The sequence below is a fragment of the Garra rufa genome, chromosome 12 (genome assembly GCF_049309525.1).
Source record: "Garra rufa chromosome 12, GarRuf1.0, whole genome shotgun sequence".
Taxonomy (NCBI): domain Eukaryota; kingdom Metazoa; phylum Chordata; class Actinopteri; order Cypriniformes; family Cyprinidae; genus Garra; species Garra rufa.
The window spans coordinates 31,830,479-31,848,652 of NC_133372.1; the positions used below are offsets into that span (position 1 = coordinate 31,830,479).

The 18,174-nt window shown below is 41.9% G+C and overlaps 2 protein-coding genes across 2 annotated transcripts in view; one reads left to right on the forward strand and one right to left on the reverse strand.

The window, feature by feature from the left end:
- The window catches only part of gabra5 (gamma-aminobutyric acid type A receptor subunit alpha5), a 42,599-nt gene that overhangs the window by 11,534 nt on the left and 12,891 nt on the right, over positions 1–18,174 (reverse strand). Inside the window, exons 8-9 of the mRNA XM_073851307.1 lie at positions 6,474–6,617; positions 1,538–1,690 (exon numbers count right to left, since the gene is read on the reverse strand). Coding sequence (XP_073707408.1) covers positions 1,538–1,690; positions 6,474–6,617 — 297 coding nt within the window. The remainder of the gene's footprint in view (positions 1–1,537; positions 1,691–6,473; positions 6,618–18,174) is intronic.
- Positions 2,523–18,174, forward strand: part of gabrb3 (gamma-aminobutyric acid type A receptor subunit beta3) — a 97,000-nt gene continuing 81,348 nt past the window's right edge. Inside the window, exon 1 of the mRNA XM_073851305.1 lies at positions 2,523–3,000. Coding sequence (XP_073707406.1) covers positions 2,906–3,000 — 95 coding nt within the window. The 5' untranslated portion in view covers positions 2,523–2,905. The remainder of the gene's footprint in view (positions 3,001–18,174) is intronic.

An 18,174-nucleotide genomic window follows, 5' to 3' on the forward strand; every position in this document is an offset into this window, starting at 1 on the left:
GTATATACTCTGCACAATCTGACTTTGCTGCAACATGGAACAAACTGCTGGTTCATCTGGCCAGAGGACAACAGGTCCCCCGACTGAGCCTGGTTTCTCCAGAGGTTTTTTCTCCATTTCTGTCAGTGACAGTTTTGGTTCCTTGCCTTTAATACTGTACAGCTGCTTTGACACAATCTGTATTGTTAAAAGAGCAATAGGAATAAAGATGACTTGACTTGACTTGACATTTACAGACAATGCAATTGAGATTTTTAAAATTGGCTTGTTCGGATAATATTGCTGTCAACTGACAACAAAATTTCCCTTCTGAATTAGCATAACTGCTAAGTTTAATAAAAGTTAATAAAATCTTTAAAAACAAATGAAACTTATTATACTTTAATTGTCTTAAAAAAACAAAGACAGTATAAAAGGTGTGTGAATGTGAATTAGTAATCTGGCCCCTTGGTATAAAGGAGAAAAAATGTTGGCCCTTATCACTATCAAATTTGCCCATCCCTGCTCTAGATTTAACATTTTTGGAAACATTTGGGGTAATGAATGTAAACAAGTCAACAAAATATATAACACTGTTCTAGTGTTTTTTGGATATTTTAATTAAGAAAATCTTACATATTGTGCCTTTTTAAGATGAAATACAATAAAATACAACTATTAATTAGATAAAAGACTTTCATTCAAAAAAAAAAAAACTTAAAGAAGAAATAGGAATGTTCCCTTGCCAACTAACTAAAAAAGTACTAAATTTACAAAAACTAAAACAAAATTATAGCTATATAGAATTATTTAAAAATACAAAAAATAAATTAAAATGAAAACTGAAAATACAAAAATGAAAGTTAATTTAAAAAATTAGACAAAACTCTGGATTACTAAAAAGTTTAGTTTAAGAAATCTAAGATAACAAGAGAAGGTTAGTATTAGCAGTTTCTTAACTTTTCAAACAAATCACCTGAGTTATAAATACTAAACAGCTAATTTTGGTTTTCTCAATTAAGATGGTATAGTTACCACATTAACCAACGGGGGATAACAGGGCCATGCTAATCAGTATTGCTATTGCTAACTAGAACTAAATCTATTAACAATTAAAAATAAGTATCAGACAAAATCTTCTAGGTAATAAGGTTACAAAAATTAAAAATGGAAAAAAATGAAAGGTATATAGAAATATTAAAAAATAAAAATGTTAATGGCACCATTCATGAGGGAGGTGACCTGTTTGTGTAGATTAATGAGATTTGAGATTAGATTTGCGTAGATTCCCTACATTGTGACCAAATGTCCCAAACAGTATATTAATACCATTAATTTTGACCTTGTGGGGGCATTTTTTTAGGTCCTCATGAGGAAAAAAGCTTATAAATCATACAGAATGAAGTGTTTTGAAAATCTAAAAATGCAAAAGGTTTCCTGTGAGGGGTAGGGTTTGGGTATATAAAATAGGGTTTGTACAGTAGAAGAACTGTATAGAACCCATAATGACAGGAATACCTGTATGTGTGTGTGTGTGTATAAAAAAGAAAGCACTAACCAAAGACAGTCCTGGCAGGGACAGATTCACGGTTGAGCCAGAAAGAGACTTGGGACAGAATGACAGTCATGAAGCAGGGCATGTAGGTCTGAATCACAAAGTAGCCGATCTTCCTCTTCAGGTAGAAATGGGCCATCATGACTGTGTATTGACCTGCAGGGGGAACAATGAAACAGAAGAAGAACGAAATGAGAGAAAGGATGAGAACAGAAAATAGTGATGGAAAAATAAGTAAGAGAAGAAACAAAGGGACTAAGAGAGGGAGGGATAGAGTGTGATTAAACTCTTGGGGGGATAAGTGCAATGCAGCTGAGAGGTTTAAAGAGAAAATGAGAAAAAGAGAGAGAGAGGTGGTGAGAAACAAGTCAAGGGAAAACAGAGACATAATAATATGAGTCAAATCAAAACAAATGGGAAGTGATGTGATTATGGAATTTTCCAACAATACTGTCAGTATTCTTTTTAGTATAAAGGGAGGCACTTTTGACTTTTAGTTTGTGGTCTCAATAGCACCAGATAGTGGACAGTTACTGTATTGTCTGACCACAAAGATGATCTGAATTTGTTCTAGTGAATAAAAACTGCATAAATCGATCAACTATTCTAAACAAAAGTGACATTTATGCTGTGTTTAAGAGCTGTCACACTGTGCACTGGAACATGGTGAGGTAAATCATTAACTGGAATAGAAAAGAGAATACAGAGTGAAAAAACATTATATATCCTGTTAACCAAGTGAAGATTGAATTTGAAGCTTTAAAAAAAAATCCTTTTGAGCCACACAGTCTGATAAACTATAGAAAATCCACTGATGACTGCTGCTTTCTCCTGGCAAAATCGGATTTTTGTGTCCCACTAATCCCTTGTCACAATCTGCATCCTGCAGGCTCTCTCTCTCTCTCTCTCTCTCTCTCTCTCTCTCTCTCACACACACACACACACACACACACACACACACAAACTCTTCTGTCTCTCGCTCTTTCAATAGTTCCATCCATTCTGTCAGGCCAGGCCATCCGCGTTTAGGATATACTCTTTTTCGGCTCACAGAGACAGAGGGACCAAAAAAGGGGAGAAAACAACAGAGCAAAAGCGCAAAATCTAGTCAGGATCAGAGGGGACAGATCAAGTGGATCAGATGAAAAGGACGACAAGCTGTTGAACCTTGGAAGTCAAGGAAAAGTTTGAACGTTGTGAGGGCCCTGGGGGCAAAGATGTCCTCGTCAAGAGGGGCTCGACGTTTCCCATTCGTCTCGCTCGCCCCTTTATTTCAATGACCGGGAAGAAAGCACAACTGGCAGTGCCCCATTTCAGATATTCCACCTTGGATGTGCCCTGCGGGGTGGGACTCTTCTGAGAGCTGCAAACATGCGACTGTGGTGGATTTTACTGCTAAGCTTTTGGAGTGTTTATGGAGAACTCCCATTCATAGCAGAGAACAACGCTGCCATGCTGGTCAACTGGTGAGTGGTTTGTTTTTCTTACACTCAAAGAAAAATAACACAGCGTTGAACGTCAACATGAACGGATGAGCACCTGAGGGGGGTCAGCTTCTAAATAAATTCGAAACAGTTGGGAAGGGCAGGTGCTATTTTCTGGATGGGAGTTCTTATTAATAAAAGGTGACAGGTTATCTGGATGTCTTTACAGTGCGGGCCGAGTGATTGAATGTTGACATTTCCACTGGAGATAATTTTACCCTCTGTTTGGCAGACTCTAGAAGGTCTTTTTCCCTTACATTCTTCTCCAATGGGTTTTCTAAGTTGAGCTAATGACCCTGCGTTCATGATATGAAGTCCTGGTGGATCTATTTTTAACTTTGTAAAGAGGTTTGCACCTCAGATTAGCAGCGGTAATGACCAGCTGACCTTTGTCCTGGAAGTCAGCCAGGGCAAAAATCGGAAGACAGGGATGACAGGTTAAGTCCTGCCAGAAAGGAATACCGTGGCCTTAAAGCTTGTTTCTAAAAGTGTTTCTGGCCACCTGATGACAGTTGGAGAACTTTGATGTGTAAATCAAGAGAGATGGCTCAGCAGGGTTTAAAACATGACGTGGTCAGCATAACTGAGCATGATAATGTCTTATTGAATATGAGTGTATGCCAGCTCAGCAGAGTTCTCCATATATGTACATCCATAAAGGCGGAACATGGGGAAGCCCCCAACCCCACCCCCCACACATGATTACAAAGCTAGAAGCAGAAATGATATGAGTGTATTACCAGTCATCTTTACATAACCGAATTAAGCAGATGCCGCCTATGCCCCCTTCTCCCCCTCGCTCGCCTCCCATGTGTCTCTCGCCGGCTTGAGCCAATGGCGGCCGACCGACGTCACATGGTAAAAGCACAACTGATGGGGAAGCACAAGGATTAACCCTCCAGACCCAATGGCTTGGGATAAGTGTTGTTTTCTCCCCTCCCTCTCTCTCATCTTCATCTCTTCCTGTACTCTCGCCGGTCCTAGAGACAGCTGGCCGTGAGTGGGAGGCAGACTGAAATCCTCATCACTCATTTGTCATCCAGCTTGATTTGAAAAAGCTATAATCACAGGAGGGCTATCACTTTATTTAAGACAGACAACATCACTGTGTAGGAGAATAAAACTAAAATGGACACATTCTGGTTCAGAAAATAATGCATAAGAATGAGCCAGAGAATGAACCTGGACCACAAAAACAGTCATAAGGGTCATTTAAGGGTCATTTAAGTCATTATTATTATTTTGAATTGAGTTTAGAGGACTAGTTCACTTCCAGAACAAAACATCTTCAAAAAGATGTTGTCTTTCTTTCTTCAATCGTAAAGAAATTTTGTTTTTTGAGGAAAACATTTCAGGGTTTCTCTCCATATAATGGACTTCTATGGTGCCCCTGAGTTTGAACTTCCAAAATGCAGTTTCAGTGCAGCTTCAAAGGGCTTTAAATGATCACAGCCAAGGAATAAGGGTCTTATCTAGTGAAACGATTAGTTATTTTTTTTTTAAATGTACAATTTATATACTTTTTAACCTCAAACGTTTGTCTTGTCTAGCTCTGCGTGAAAAACTACCATCTCATTTTCTCCACCAACTTAAAAATCGCCCTACATTGCTGCAGAAGTACCGACCCAGTGTTTACAAAGTGAACATGCAAAGAAGGTCAAATGCCCTTTACAAAAAAAGATAAAACAGCGATGTAGGACTATGTTGAAAATGAGACTTACCCTCGAGGAAGAGTTTTTCGACATACCCTCGGAATACACCGAGTTCACTCAGCTAGAAAAGACGAGCGATTGAGGTTAAAAAGTATATAAATTGTAATTTTTTAAGAAAATAACCGATCGTTTCACTAGATAAGACTCTTCTTCCTTGTCTGGGATTGTTTAGAGCCCTGTGAAGCTGCATTTAAACTGCATTTTGGAAGTTCAAACTAGGGGCACCATAGAAGTCCATTATATGGTGAGAAATCCTGAAATGTTTTCCTCAAAAAACATAATTTTTTTAACGACTAAAGAAAGAAAGACATGAACATCTTGGATGACAAAGGGGGTGAGTACATTATCTGTAAGTTTTAGTTGTGGAAGTTAACTACTCCTTTAATACATCACTGTTAGGATAGAACAAAATTTGGCCTATTTGAATATCTGGGTGCAAAAAAATCGAAATAATTAGAAAATCGCCTTTAAAATTGTCCAAATGAAGTTCTTAGCAATGCATATTACTAATCAATTATGTTTTGATATATTTACGGTAGAAAATTTACAAAATATCTTCATGGAACATGATCTTTACTTAATATCCTAATGATTTTTTGGCAAAAAAGGAAAAATGATTATTTTGACCCATAGAATGTATTTTTGGCTATTGCTAGAAATATACCCGTGCTACTTAAGACTGGTTTTGTGGGCCAGGTTCACATATGTGACCCTGGACCACAAAACCAGTCTTAAGTCGCTGGGGTTTGTTTGTAGCAATAGCCAAAAATACATTGCATGGGTCAAAATTTTAGATTTTTCTTTTATGCCAAAAATCATTAGGAAATTAAGTAAAGATCATGTTCCATGAAGATTTTTTTGTAAAATTCCTACTGTTAATATATCAAAATGTAATTTTTGATTAGTAATATGCATTGTTAAGAACCTAATTTGGACAACTTTAAAGGTGATTTTCTCAGTATTTTGATTTTTTTGCACCCTCAGATTCCAGATTTTCAAACAGATGTATCTCAGCCAAATATTGTCCGATCCTAACAAACCATACATCAATAGAAAGCGTATTTATTGAGCTTTCATATGATGTATAAATCTCAGTTTTGTAAAAATTAACCTTATGACTGATTTTGTGGTCCAGGGTCACATATATTCTAAAGAAACGTTTTCCAACAGCAACACTGTAAAGTTACAGCAGGCGTCCGCATCTCTCTCGCCTCCCCTGAGACCATTGACTTTTAACAGACACCCTCAAAAGCATGCAGTGGGGTTGGTGGAGAGGTAATTGAAAATAAATGGGAGAAAGTCGCATGAGAGGAGGCAATGCCTCCATCACAATATGATTGGATATGACTGGTTATGATCAGCTGTAATTGGTTGATGCGATAAATCCTGCCTCGTGTTTGTGCGCTTTTGCGAATCAGTCTGAATGAACAATATAATGGCATTAATGGGAAGACTAATTTAAAAATTAAGAAGACAACTCACACACTTAGATATAACCACATTGTTACACCAAAATAAGACATAAAAACATAATCTGTGGGAGTTTTTTAGTGAGTAATCATCTTGGTGAAATTTAAAGTAAATCTATGTGTCTTTGACCAATTTTTACCAAGCTTTGATGATCCGAAAATTAAAAAAACAGTTAAAAGTTAAAGGGATAGCTGAACGTAAGGTTGAATCACAAATCTTGCACCACTGACACTCATTGCAATGAATGGAATCAGATCAGAGAAAATGCTTTACCTCTACTTGTGCTGATATCTTCCGTACTAGCAGTGTGACCAATCAGATGGTATTGGTTGAGACGTGACCCTTCCTCTGCCACTACCACAGATTTGCCAGGGCCTTTAGTCCACTTATACACCACTTCTGAAAGAGGGTAGGCATCTGTAAAAACACCCAGAAGTTTACACTTTATAACTGTCACCATGTTAGATTATGCAATGATATTTATTAACCACACACTGCGAGTGCCTGGAAGATTAGTTTGAATGTAATGTAATCTGTTTAGTACTGTCTTTGAATAAGGTTGCATAAGTGTTACCCACGCTTGATTGTACTTGTAAGTTGATTGCATTGCGATTTGCATGCAGGCAACTTTCATTTCTCAGATTTAGAAAGTGTCTACACTTGTCAATCATGAGGAAATATCTGAGTTCTTTATCAACAGGGAGTGTGTTTTTCTGACTCTGCCAAGTGTAGAGCCGAGGTAATAAATTTAATCATTTGCACCTGTGTTGAATAATATGATCAGACCGTGAGGGTTAAAAAAAGCGATTCTCACAGACACCTGCATCTCAGTTGAAGACAACAAGCATATTTTTGAAAAAATTGTGTAACCCTTGTATTGTCCTGGGGAAGAAAATATGTAATGCACTATAATTATTTTTTATTATACATTTACAGACTGTAATCAATTCATATTCAACACAATGTGAAACAAAATTTCCACTAGATGATTGTTTCACATAAAATAGCTGCAGTGAGGTTTTTTTTCTACTTTCACCCCCTCCCACCATCATGACATTCAATCTTGTAGCAAAGCATTAATCCTGCCACTCTCATGCCGGATGTCTCCATCACAATTAAGATTGACTTCGACCATCTAGACCGAGGGATTATTCTGCCAACCGTCTACACGTCACACAGTCGCACATAGCCTAGAATACCCCCAGCAAATTCCTACAAGCTGCCAATTCTCCTCTACTCTTCCCCTGACTAGAAAAAATCAAACTCACTATCGATATTGCTACAAATCTTCTGACTAAATCATGCCTAACACATATTCATAACTACATGCTTCTCTAAATCACTTTTGAGAAGCACTTAAACACTGTTCAGTTAAGGTGAAAACTCTCATCTGGAGGTTGATAATGCTGTCCTTTTATTAAAAAACTGTGCCAAATTTAATTGGATAACCGCAGAAAAGACTTTTGCATGTTGAAATACTGTAATAATGTTATGTAATATGTAAGCCATTCTCATAGACACTTCTCAGAATAAACAGTCCACCTGAGGACAGGTCCACACATTACCTGTTAAGACTCTATAGGTCAACAGCCAAATGAGATTGTAAAGCTAATACTATGTACTGGGTCAGAGCATATATAGGTAGTTAGTTCAAAATGCTGGCAAGTCTTATTATTTTCTAGTCTTAAGTACAGCATTTTGCCATCCCATGCTCTTTTGGGAGAGATATACATTAAAAAATTAACAAATAAACACCTCACACCAGCTTTTTATTCATGAAACATTAACAGAATTCATAAATATATATATACATGTTTACATTCAAATCGATGCTGTTTATTCCATTGCACTTTTTTTTTTTTTTTTTTTTTTGCATGTTGCGGTTCTGCTAATTCCTCTATTTTCTTTACCATTGAACAAATCAAGTATCCCTGAGCTGTTGTCATGCTTATATTCTGCTTTATCTCAATTTCTGGCACACAAGAACAGAGCATATTACTCCTGTCTTCATTATTGTGGATTTATGGTATGAACCTTTACAGGCTGTTTGTGACATTTCAGACTTTTTGAGAAATCTGAACAAAACCTGGATTTTTGGGGGGGTTAGATTGCAGTTCTCATAAGGACAGTGTTTGAAGCAAGTTTAGGAGAGTACAAATAAAGAAACTAATGAGTGTAAAGACAGTATTGGGGCTAATTATGGGTGGTGATTGTAAGTGGATCTAATTGGATTGAATTTAGTGGACATCAGCGGATCCTAATAAGCTCTGAACTCGTTTAGGTTAAAATGAAAAACTATACACTTTGTCAAGCCTACTATGGATCGAATTAAGGAAGAGATTGAAAGTGTATATAGTGGTAGTGTTATGAAAATCATAGTAAAATTATAAAGGTACAGTAATGTATAATATGTATTTTGTCTGTTTTTTGACATACTGTAGTCTGTAGACTTTAGGGAAAGAGCATTTGACAAACCAAAGGAAGTGACAAGGTCTAGGTAACGGAGGACAAAAGATTTCTCATAGGTTAAGAGTTGAGGCTTGAGGGAAACAGATGCGACAAGGTCACCATAGTGAATAGCCTGTAGAATAACCTTCGTGCTCATACACGACTGAAACACTTTCCAGTGAAATGACATTGTTTAGTGTGGACTGACTTGGCAGTATTTATGTGCACATACGCAAGTTTAGCTAACTCTTGAGAGCCAAATCTTTGAGGAAATGTCCTCACAAATACATTGAAACATCAAAACCTACAAAATGGTGGTCAACTTGATGAAATGTTACCATTAATATAGTTAAACTAACATGTTTTTGCAGCTTATTTTATTCCAAGTCTAAATCAATCTTATATCTAATGTCAGGGTTTCCATTTTGTTTGTGCATCACATTTACAGCGCACTCTTGCCTTTAATGTAATAGCCTTTTAGCATTTCAAATCTATGACTATGTGAAGTAACTGAATTACACTGCAAAAATGTTTTTCCTACTTAGATTTTTTGTCTTGTTTCCAGCCAACATATCTAAAAATTCTTAAACCAAGAAGGATTCTAGATGAGTAAAAATTATTGTCTTGTTTTCAGAAATTAAGTCAAAATTAAGTAAAAAAAAAACAATGGGGTAAGCAAATAGAATCTTATTTCAAACAGAAAACAAGATTATTTTTCTTACACAATTGGCAGATTATTTTGCTTGTTTCAAGCAAAAACACACTTAATTTTGACTTGGTTTTTTTTTCTGAAAACAAGACAATATTTTTTATTTCTAGAAAACCTTTCTTGATTACATATTCTTCAAGATTTCTCAAAACCTGTTAGCACTTAATTAATTTTCAAAAAGTGACAATCTACAAAAGTTACATGGGTAAAATAATCAAAAAGAATTAAACTGAAATAACAATAATTGTATTTTGTTGTTAATGTAAAATATAGAGTATTCAGAAATGCTTGAAGCACTGGCCTTTAATAACCTTGATAAGGTGCCCTAAAATGACCCTAATACTTTATATTCTCTAGCTAGTGACATCTTTAGACATTAGCTCAGCAGGATGAGAAGCAAACACAGACAGTATTCTTAAAGCTACAGGATATATTTGTGATTGCAAATGCAGTTTTCTCTGTTTGTATGTTTAGACATTTTAAATGATTTTGCATTATTTTTGCTTATTCTTTAAATAACACTATTCCCGTATCTCAATACATTATTTTGTAGAACTACCTCACACAGTATATCCTCCATTGCTGACCTACAGTATGCCTTTTCTTATTTCTCTCTCAAAACACTCTGGGAAGAGATATATTGGATTAATTTGAACAAAAATATGATTCACCATTGGGGACCTTTACAAGGTTGAATCATCCCACAGTAATCTTTGGTCTATATAATCTTTTGAGGTGAGTCTGCTGGCATAAGAACCCGAAAGCTGTACTAAAGTACGGGAAGCGCTAATTCTAAAAATACTGTATACTGGTACTGACGTCATCAAATAAACCTTAATGGACATAACAGAAAGTAGACTACGGTACATACAGACTGAAGAATATGGAGTGAAAGACAAAGAGAAAAATATCAGAAAATAGCTATGTACTATTTTTGCTGTTGTTTATACATCAAATCTTGCTGAATAATAGCTTTATGAATGAACTTTTCACTCGGCAGTCTGTACATCTAAACTAATATAATTTCAATGGTAACCAAAATATTTAATCTCTATTTATTAATTTTTCAGACCATGTAATAACTGGGTTAATGTACAATCAGACAGTCATATATAGAATTCAGTGTTCCTAGACACTCCACAGTCTGTCTCTTCTCACATAATAAAATCATTTCAACTCAAATCAATATTTCATGTCCAGCCATGCAATAAGTGGGATAATGTACTGTACAGTCAGCCAATCTTTACTGCAAAATAAACCTTCACAGGGTGATACAAGACCCTCAGCTTCACATCAGGGACTATTTTGTGATAATGACTGGCTGACTTTATATTAATCATGAAATTAAAGAACTTAATGTGCTTACAAGTCCATAGCCGAAGATGTATGTGGAGATTAACTATGATAATGCTTCTCTGTGTCTCTTTGAAGAGCAGAATATTCCTTAATAAAAAGGCTCTGCATTAACATAACGCAAACAATAGTTTCACAACTCTGAATTGTTTTCGTTTGTACGGACGGCGTTGCCTTTCTAAGGCATTTTGGTGGAGATGATGGTTAAAACCAGGCGTCTGTCACTGTTATCCAACCAGCCAAACAAAAGCTGCTAAGTGCAGACAGAATTTATATAACCTTTTACATAACAGAGCACAATACTTCAAGTAAACACATTTGTTGTGCGATTTACAAGTTAAATCACTAATTCTCTGCTGCCTGTATATAGAGTAACTCACGCAGAGGAAACAGAGTTAAACAAGTCTGTGAACTCGAAGTTTGTAAGTATGTGAGTCCTAATGAAGGGTAAATTTTCAATTACCACCTGACAATGAATAATTAATACCATTTGAGACATTTGAGATGGCTCACAGGGTGTTTTAAATCTTCAGTAGAATGTAAAATTAAACTCAAGAAATCCTGGGAAATTACTAATTAAACAAAATGGCTAAATAATAGAAGCCAATCATTTTTGTGCCGGATAGTTCATGTTTATTAACACCGTACTATTCATTTAAGAAGATTGTGCTCAATCTTCATTAAATATTTAGAGTGGTTTAAGTAGTTCTTGCTTCTGTAACAAAATAGATAATATATGATCAGATCAATGAGAGGGGAAAAATGAAATCAAGTAAATGTTGTTGGATATGCTATTGATCTAAACAAAGCAAGAACTGATAGAAAAAAAATCCTGGAGCACTTGAGGCCTTTTTGGAACTACTAAGCCTACTTGTCATTAAATATTTTTTTAGTATATCAAACAAAAAATTAGAGGGTTTTTTAATGCACAAAAAGTTTTTTTTTAGATCTTGGAGTATTTTAAATTGATGCGGTGTGGCTGCTTCAACATTAGTTTCAAAGATTGTCCACATACTGCATCAGTTTGGATTTAGGTGAAACCACACAGGCTACTATTTTACTTTTAGAGTAATTAGATTTTATACTGTACTAGGTCGATGTTTTGATTTAACAGTCAATTCAATCACATTGAGAAGCCTATGAGATTCCCAAAAGCATGCCATCAGACTCATTTTAGGTCACAGGCCAGATTAGAATAAACGTCAATTTATGCTGGATGATTTTTAATTTTTTTAATTAAATATTTATGTACTCATGGAGAATGTAAGCACAATATGTGATTATACGCAACTTCGGAAGTCCAAAACCAACTTTCAAGACTAATATGTACACATACACAACTGATAATTAACAAAAATATTATTACCACACGCAAAAACAAAAAACAAAAAAAAAAACAGTGCCATTTTATTATCATTGATTTTATTCAGATTTGAATTAGCTTTGTTTTTATATTATCTCTATATATATATATATATATATATATATATTTTTTTAGTTTTGTTGGGTTTTGTCATTTTTATTACAGTCCTTTTGTTTTGCATTTTTGTAATGCAAAAATTCTACTATGATTTTACTTTTGTATTGCATTTTTAGTTTTAATTATTTAAGTACCATTTTAGTATCATGTTAAAGTAAATGAAAATGAGAAGTGTTAATTTGGCAACTAGCTGGAAATAAATAAATAAATAAAAAAAAAAAAAATATATATATATATATATATATATATATATACAGTCAAAACAAAATTTATTCAGATACTTTCAGCATTTCTCACATTATCACAGTTTATTTGCTATAGTTTAGAAAATTGTAATAAAATATGACAAGATATCTATCTATATCTATCTATCTATCTATCTATCTATATATATATATATATATATATATATATATATATATATATATATATATATATGGTATCTGAATAATGTTTGATTTGACTGTATATAGTGTGGCGGGAGTCCCGAGGCACAATCAGCGTCGCCCTGGCAACTCACGCCAAACACCTGGACCTCATCACCACGGACCAATCGTTCACGGACGCCGCCCCTACAAAAGCCGGTTGCTCACCACAGATCACTGAGAAACTATCTCCGATGAGGTTGAAGCTTACCTGCTCTCTGCTCTCATTTCCCCCTACAGATTCGCCGTGAACGATTGGCCACCGTCACTTCTGGACACCGCCACCACCGCGAACTCACCTTCAAGCACCTACCCGTTTGCTTGCACCTTCCTGGGGAATTCTGCACGACAAGGACTTCACCTCTCACGGAGCACCGACGCACATTCACCTGCCACTTCACCGTTTCACTTAAGTCTGTTCAATAAACTCACCCTCCGGGGCTCAACTAAAAGTCTTGTCTTGTCGTGCTGTTCCCCGCCCGGCCACAAGGTGGTGGAGAATGCGGGCAAGTTTCCGGGCCTGAGAACACCGACGAGCAAGACTCACTGTTTGTTTACACCGCCATCTTGCCCCCATTCACTTCCGGTTCTGTTTTTTTCAGGGCGCGCCGCTCCCCGAGATCATGGAAGAACTGGTCAAACAACTCACCGAGGTTAGCGTCCGCCAGCAGCAATGCTTTGAACTGTTGACGGAGCAACATGGACAGATTCAAGGATATTTGGCAGAACTACGTGCCCCGGCTGCTCACACCGTCCCGCTGCCGGACCCCCGCGCCGCCGCCGCTCGACTACTACCTAAACTGACCGCAGATGATGATATTGAGGCTTACCTCAAAATGTTTGAGTCTGTCGCTCGCACAGAGGGTTGGGCGAGAGGAATTTGGGCGGAGATATTGGCACCGCTGCTTTCTGGTGAGGCCCAACGGGCGTATTTTTCATTGCCAGCAGCAGCACAAAATAACTATAGTGAATTAAAGAGAGAAATTTTAGGGCGTTTGGGGCTTTCAGCCGTTGCGGCTGCACAGCGTTTTCATGACTGGGAGTTTAAAGCACGGTTGCCAATTCGCGCTCAAATAGCCGATCTGATGCGGTTAGCAGAGCATTGGTTACTAGAGAACTCGCCATCTCCGGCCCAGGTAGTCGAGAAAGTAGTAGTCGACCGGGTGCTGAGAGCGCTACCGCGTTCAATGAAGCAGGCGGCCGGGATGAAGGGTCCAAGAACTCTAGCCGAGCTGGTTGACGCCGTGGAGCTGGCGGACGCAGCCTTCCACCGGGAGGCCGGGGAGCGAGCGCCGCCTTTCCCCCGGAGGGTGAACCAGGAGCGACGCACGCCAGAGGCGCACCCCCGCGCAGTATACAGACCGCCCAGTCCCCGCGACGAGCCAATGCCCACCGATCCACCATCACCGACCCCCAAAGCCTGGATGACCGGCTGCGTGGTGCACCGGGAAACGCCACCAGGAGCCCCCACGACCTTCGTCATGATTCGAGGACGACGGTATCGGGCCCTCCTCGACTCCGGAAGTTCAGTCTCCCTCGCCAGGCCCGGACCCCTAGAACCCCGGCCAGCCCCCAAGTCAACGATGCCTATCACGTGTGTCCACGGTGACACCCGTCAGGTACCTACAAGTCTACTTACCTTTCGTAGGGATGGAAAAGCCTGGACCCTGGAAGTCGGAGTCGTAAGCGACCTGCCGGTCCCATTGCTGTTGGGGCGCGACTGGCCGGGGTTGGAGGCTGCCCTCGCCGAAGCTGCCCGGTCCCCTCGTCCTCGGCACCACCAGCATCGGCCGCCGTCGCGGGGATCTCGAGGCCATACCAACCTGTTGACAACCGACAGTGGGAGAGATGGTGAGTCCCCCTCCCGTAATACTAACCTCTTCCATGATGTCTTCCGGCAGGTTACGGGCGGGGGAGACTTTGGCCGCGCCCAGAAGGAGGACGACCGGCTGAAGCACTGTTGGCGACAGGTCCGCATCCTGGAGGGAAAGGAAGTCCTCCCGGCACCTCACCCTCTCCCATATTTCGTCGTCCAGAACGGTCTGCTATACTGCGTCGCGGAGCGACGGGGGGAGGTCAAACACCTGCTGGTCGTCCCAAAGACCAAGACGGAGCTGGTCCTAGAGTTGGCACATTCGCACCCCATGGCTGGTCACCTGGGAGCCCAAAACACGACGCAACGGATTCGGGATCGATTCCACTGGCCCGGCCTGGAGGCCGAGGTCAGGAGGTTTTGCCAGGCCTGCCCTACGTGCCAGCGCACGTCACCCAGAAAACCTCCCCCCAGCCCGCTGATTCCATTACCCATCATCGGGGTGCCCTTTGAGCGAATCGGGATGGACATCGTGGGGCCGTTGCCGAGGTCTGGCCGGGGACACGAGCACATCCTCGTTATCGTGGACTACGCCACCCGGTACCCAGAAGCAGTCCCCCTCCGCCAAGCCACCGCCAAAGCCATCGCTCGCGAGCTGTTCCTGCTCTCCAGCCGGGTGGGTCTACCGTCGGAGATACTGACCGACCAGGGAACCCCCTTTATGTCCCGGCTAATGGCTGACCTCTGCCGGCTGCTGAAGGTAAAGCAAGTGAGGACCTCGGTCTACCACCCCCAGACCGACGGGCTCGTCGAGAGGTTCAACCAGACCTTAAAACAGATGTTGCGACGGGTGGCCGCCGAAGACAAAAAGGACTGGGATCTGCTCTTGCCTTATGTGCTGTTCGGCATCCGGGAGGTACCACAGGCCTCCACAGGGTTCACTCCCTTCGAACTCCTCTTCGGCCGGCAACCCCGTGGCCTCCTCGACGTAGCCCGAGAAGCCTGGGAGCAGCAGCCGGCAGTCTACCGGACCGTCGTCGAGCACGTCCGAGACATGCGGGAGAAGATCGACCGGGTCATGCCGTTAGTCCGGGAACACCTGGTGAAATCCCAACAGGCCCAGCAACGTCTCTACAACCGGGCGGCCCAACCGCGGGAGTTCCAACCTGGAGATAGGGTGATGGTCCTGGTCCCCAACGCAGCCTGCAAGTTCTTGGCCCAGTGGCAGGGGCCCTACACGGTTGAGGAGCGAGTGGGCCCAGTTAACTACCGGGTAAGACAACCCGGCCGAAGAAGAGTAAACCAATTATATCACGTTAACCTGTTGAAGAAGTGGATCGGGGACCGGGACCAGCTCGCCGCCCTCGCCTCCCAAGATCCCGCGGTTGTAGATGTCAATCCCAACCTGTCAGCCACACAGAAGACGGAGCTGCGGCACCTGGTCGGTCAGTTCCTGGACGTCTTCTCCGACAGCCCCGGCCAGACTAATGTCCTAAGCCACGACATCTGCACCCCTCCGGGCGTCCTCGTCCGGCAACGGCCCTACCGAGTCCCAGAGGCCCGCCGGCAGGCTATAGAGGCGGAAGTCCAAAAGATGCTCAAGCTGGGGGTAATAGAACCATCACGGAGCCCGTGGTCCAGCCCGATTGTCCTGGTCCCGAAGCCCGACGGCACCCTGAGGTTCTGTAATGACTACCGACGCCTAAACGACATCTCCGACTTTGACAGCTACCCCATGCCCCGAGTGGATGAGCTCCTGGAACGGTTGGGGAGGGCTCGGTACATCACAACACTCGACCTCACCAAAGGCTACTGGCAAGTCCCCCTCTCGGCCGACGCCAAGCCCAAAACGGCCTTCTCGACGCCCTCGGGGCACTGGCAGTACCGGGTTCTCCCCTTTGGCCTGCATGGGGCCCCCGCCACCTTTCAACGACTAATGGATGTAATCCTCCGTCCCCATCAGGCCTATGCCGCAGCGTACCTCGACGACGTGGTCATCCACTCGGAGGCGTGGGAAGACCACCTGGAGCGGCTGCGCAGGGTGCTGTTGGAGCTTCGCCGGGCTGGACTAACCGCCAACCCCCGCAAATGCCACCTAGCCATGAACGAAGGCAGGTACCTCGGCTTCAAAGTGGGAAGAGGACTCATCCGGCCTCAGGAGGACAAGGTCAAAGCCATTATGGATGCCCCTAAACCATCCACCAAGTCGCAGGTACGTGCCTTCTTGGGGTTGGCGGGTTATTATCGGTGCTTTATCCCCGGCTTTTCCTCTATAGCCGCCCCTCTGACAGACCTGACCAGGAAGGGACAGCCAGAGCGGATCCGTTGGTCTGGGGAAACCGAGGAGGCCTTCCGGCGCATCAAGGAGGCCCTGACCACCGAGCCCGTCCTGCGTGCCCCAGACTTCAACTGTCCCTTCCTGCTCCAAACGGATGCCTCCGACACGGGATTGGGGGCCGTGCTCTCCCAGGTCCAGGAGGGAGAGGAGCATCCGATTGTGTACATCAGCCGGAAGCTGTCCAAGGCCGAGCGCAACTACGCCGCGGTAGAGAAAGAAGCTCTCGCCATCAAGTGGGCAGTCCTGGAGCTGAGGTACTATTTATTAGGTCGACATTTTACACTGTTTACAGATCATGCACCGCTACAGTGGATGGCCCGGGCCAAAGACACTAACGCCCGGGTCACGAGGTGGTTCCTCTCGCTCCAGGACTTCCACTTCGATGTGCGCCACCGGGCCGGATCCAGCAACTCCAACGCTGACGGACTCTCTCGGTCTTGGGCAGCGTATGCAGGTCTGTCAGGGGTCATTCCCCTCCCACCCCCTGTCTCCCCTTTTGTTTCTGCCACCAGGACCAGGACGTCGCTTGGGGGGGGGAGTGTGGCGGGAGTCCCGAGGCACAATCAGCGTCGCCCTGGCAACTCACGCCAAACACCTGGACCTCATCACCACGGACCAATCGTTCACGGACGCCGCCCCTACAAAAGCCGGTTGCTCACCACAGATCACTGAGAAACTATCTCCGATGAGGTTGAAGCTTACCTGCTCTCTGCTCTCATTTCCCCCTACAGATTCGCCGTGAACGATTGGCCACCGTCACTTCTGGACACCGCCACCACCGCGAACTCACCTTCAAGCACCTACCCGTTTGCTTGCACCTTCCTGGGGAATTCTGCACGACAAGGACTTCACCTCTCACGGAGCACCGACGCACATTCACCTGCCACTTCACCGTTTCACTTAAGTCTGTTCAATAAACTCACCCTCCGGGGCTCAACTAAAAGTCTTGTCTTGTCGTGCTGTTCCCCGCCCGGCCACAATATATATATACCCATAGTTTGACTGTATATCAGTTCCCTATTCCAAAGTGTTACCAATATTTTATTTTATTTTATTTTAGTTTAAGTTTTATTTTTTCATCTATAATGACCCTGGACAACAACTATACCAGTTAACAAAACAAATAAAATAAATCATCTGACCTGCTGTAGCAAACACAAATCTTTTTAGCACGATTTAATTAAAATTTTTGTATGTTCAAATTATCCTCCTCTGTATTCTTAGAAGCCTATGAGAGGTCTTTAAAACATGAACTTCAGGTCATGAGGGATTTTACAAAAATACAACTGATCAAATATTCCGATATGCATGATCCTGAAACATAAGCACTGTCTGTCATGGATTCTGCTGTATCCCAACATAAATTCTCTCCATGTACAGCCTTATCCTGTAATGCCCTGAACATCAA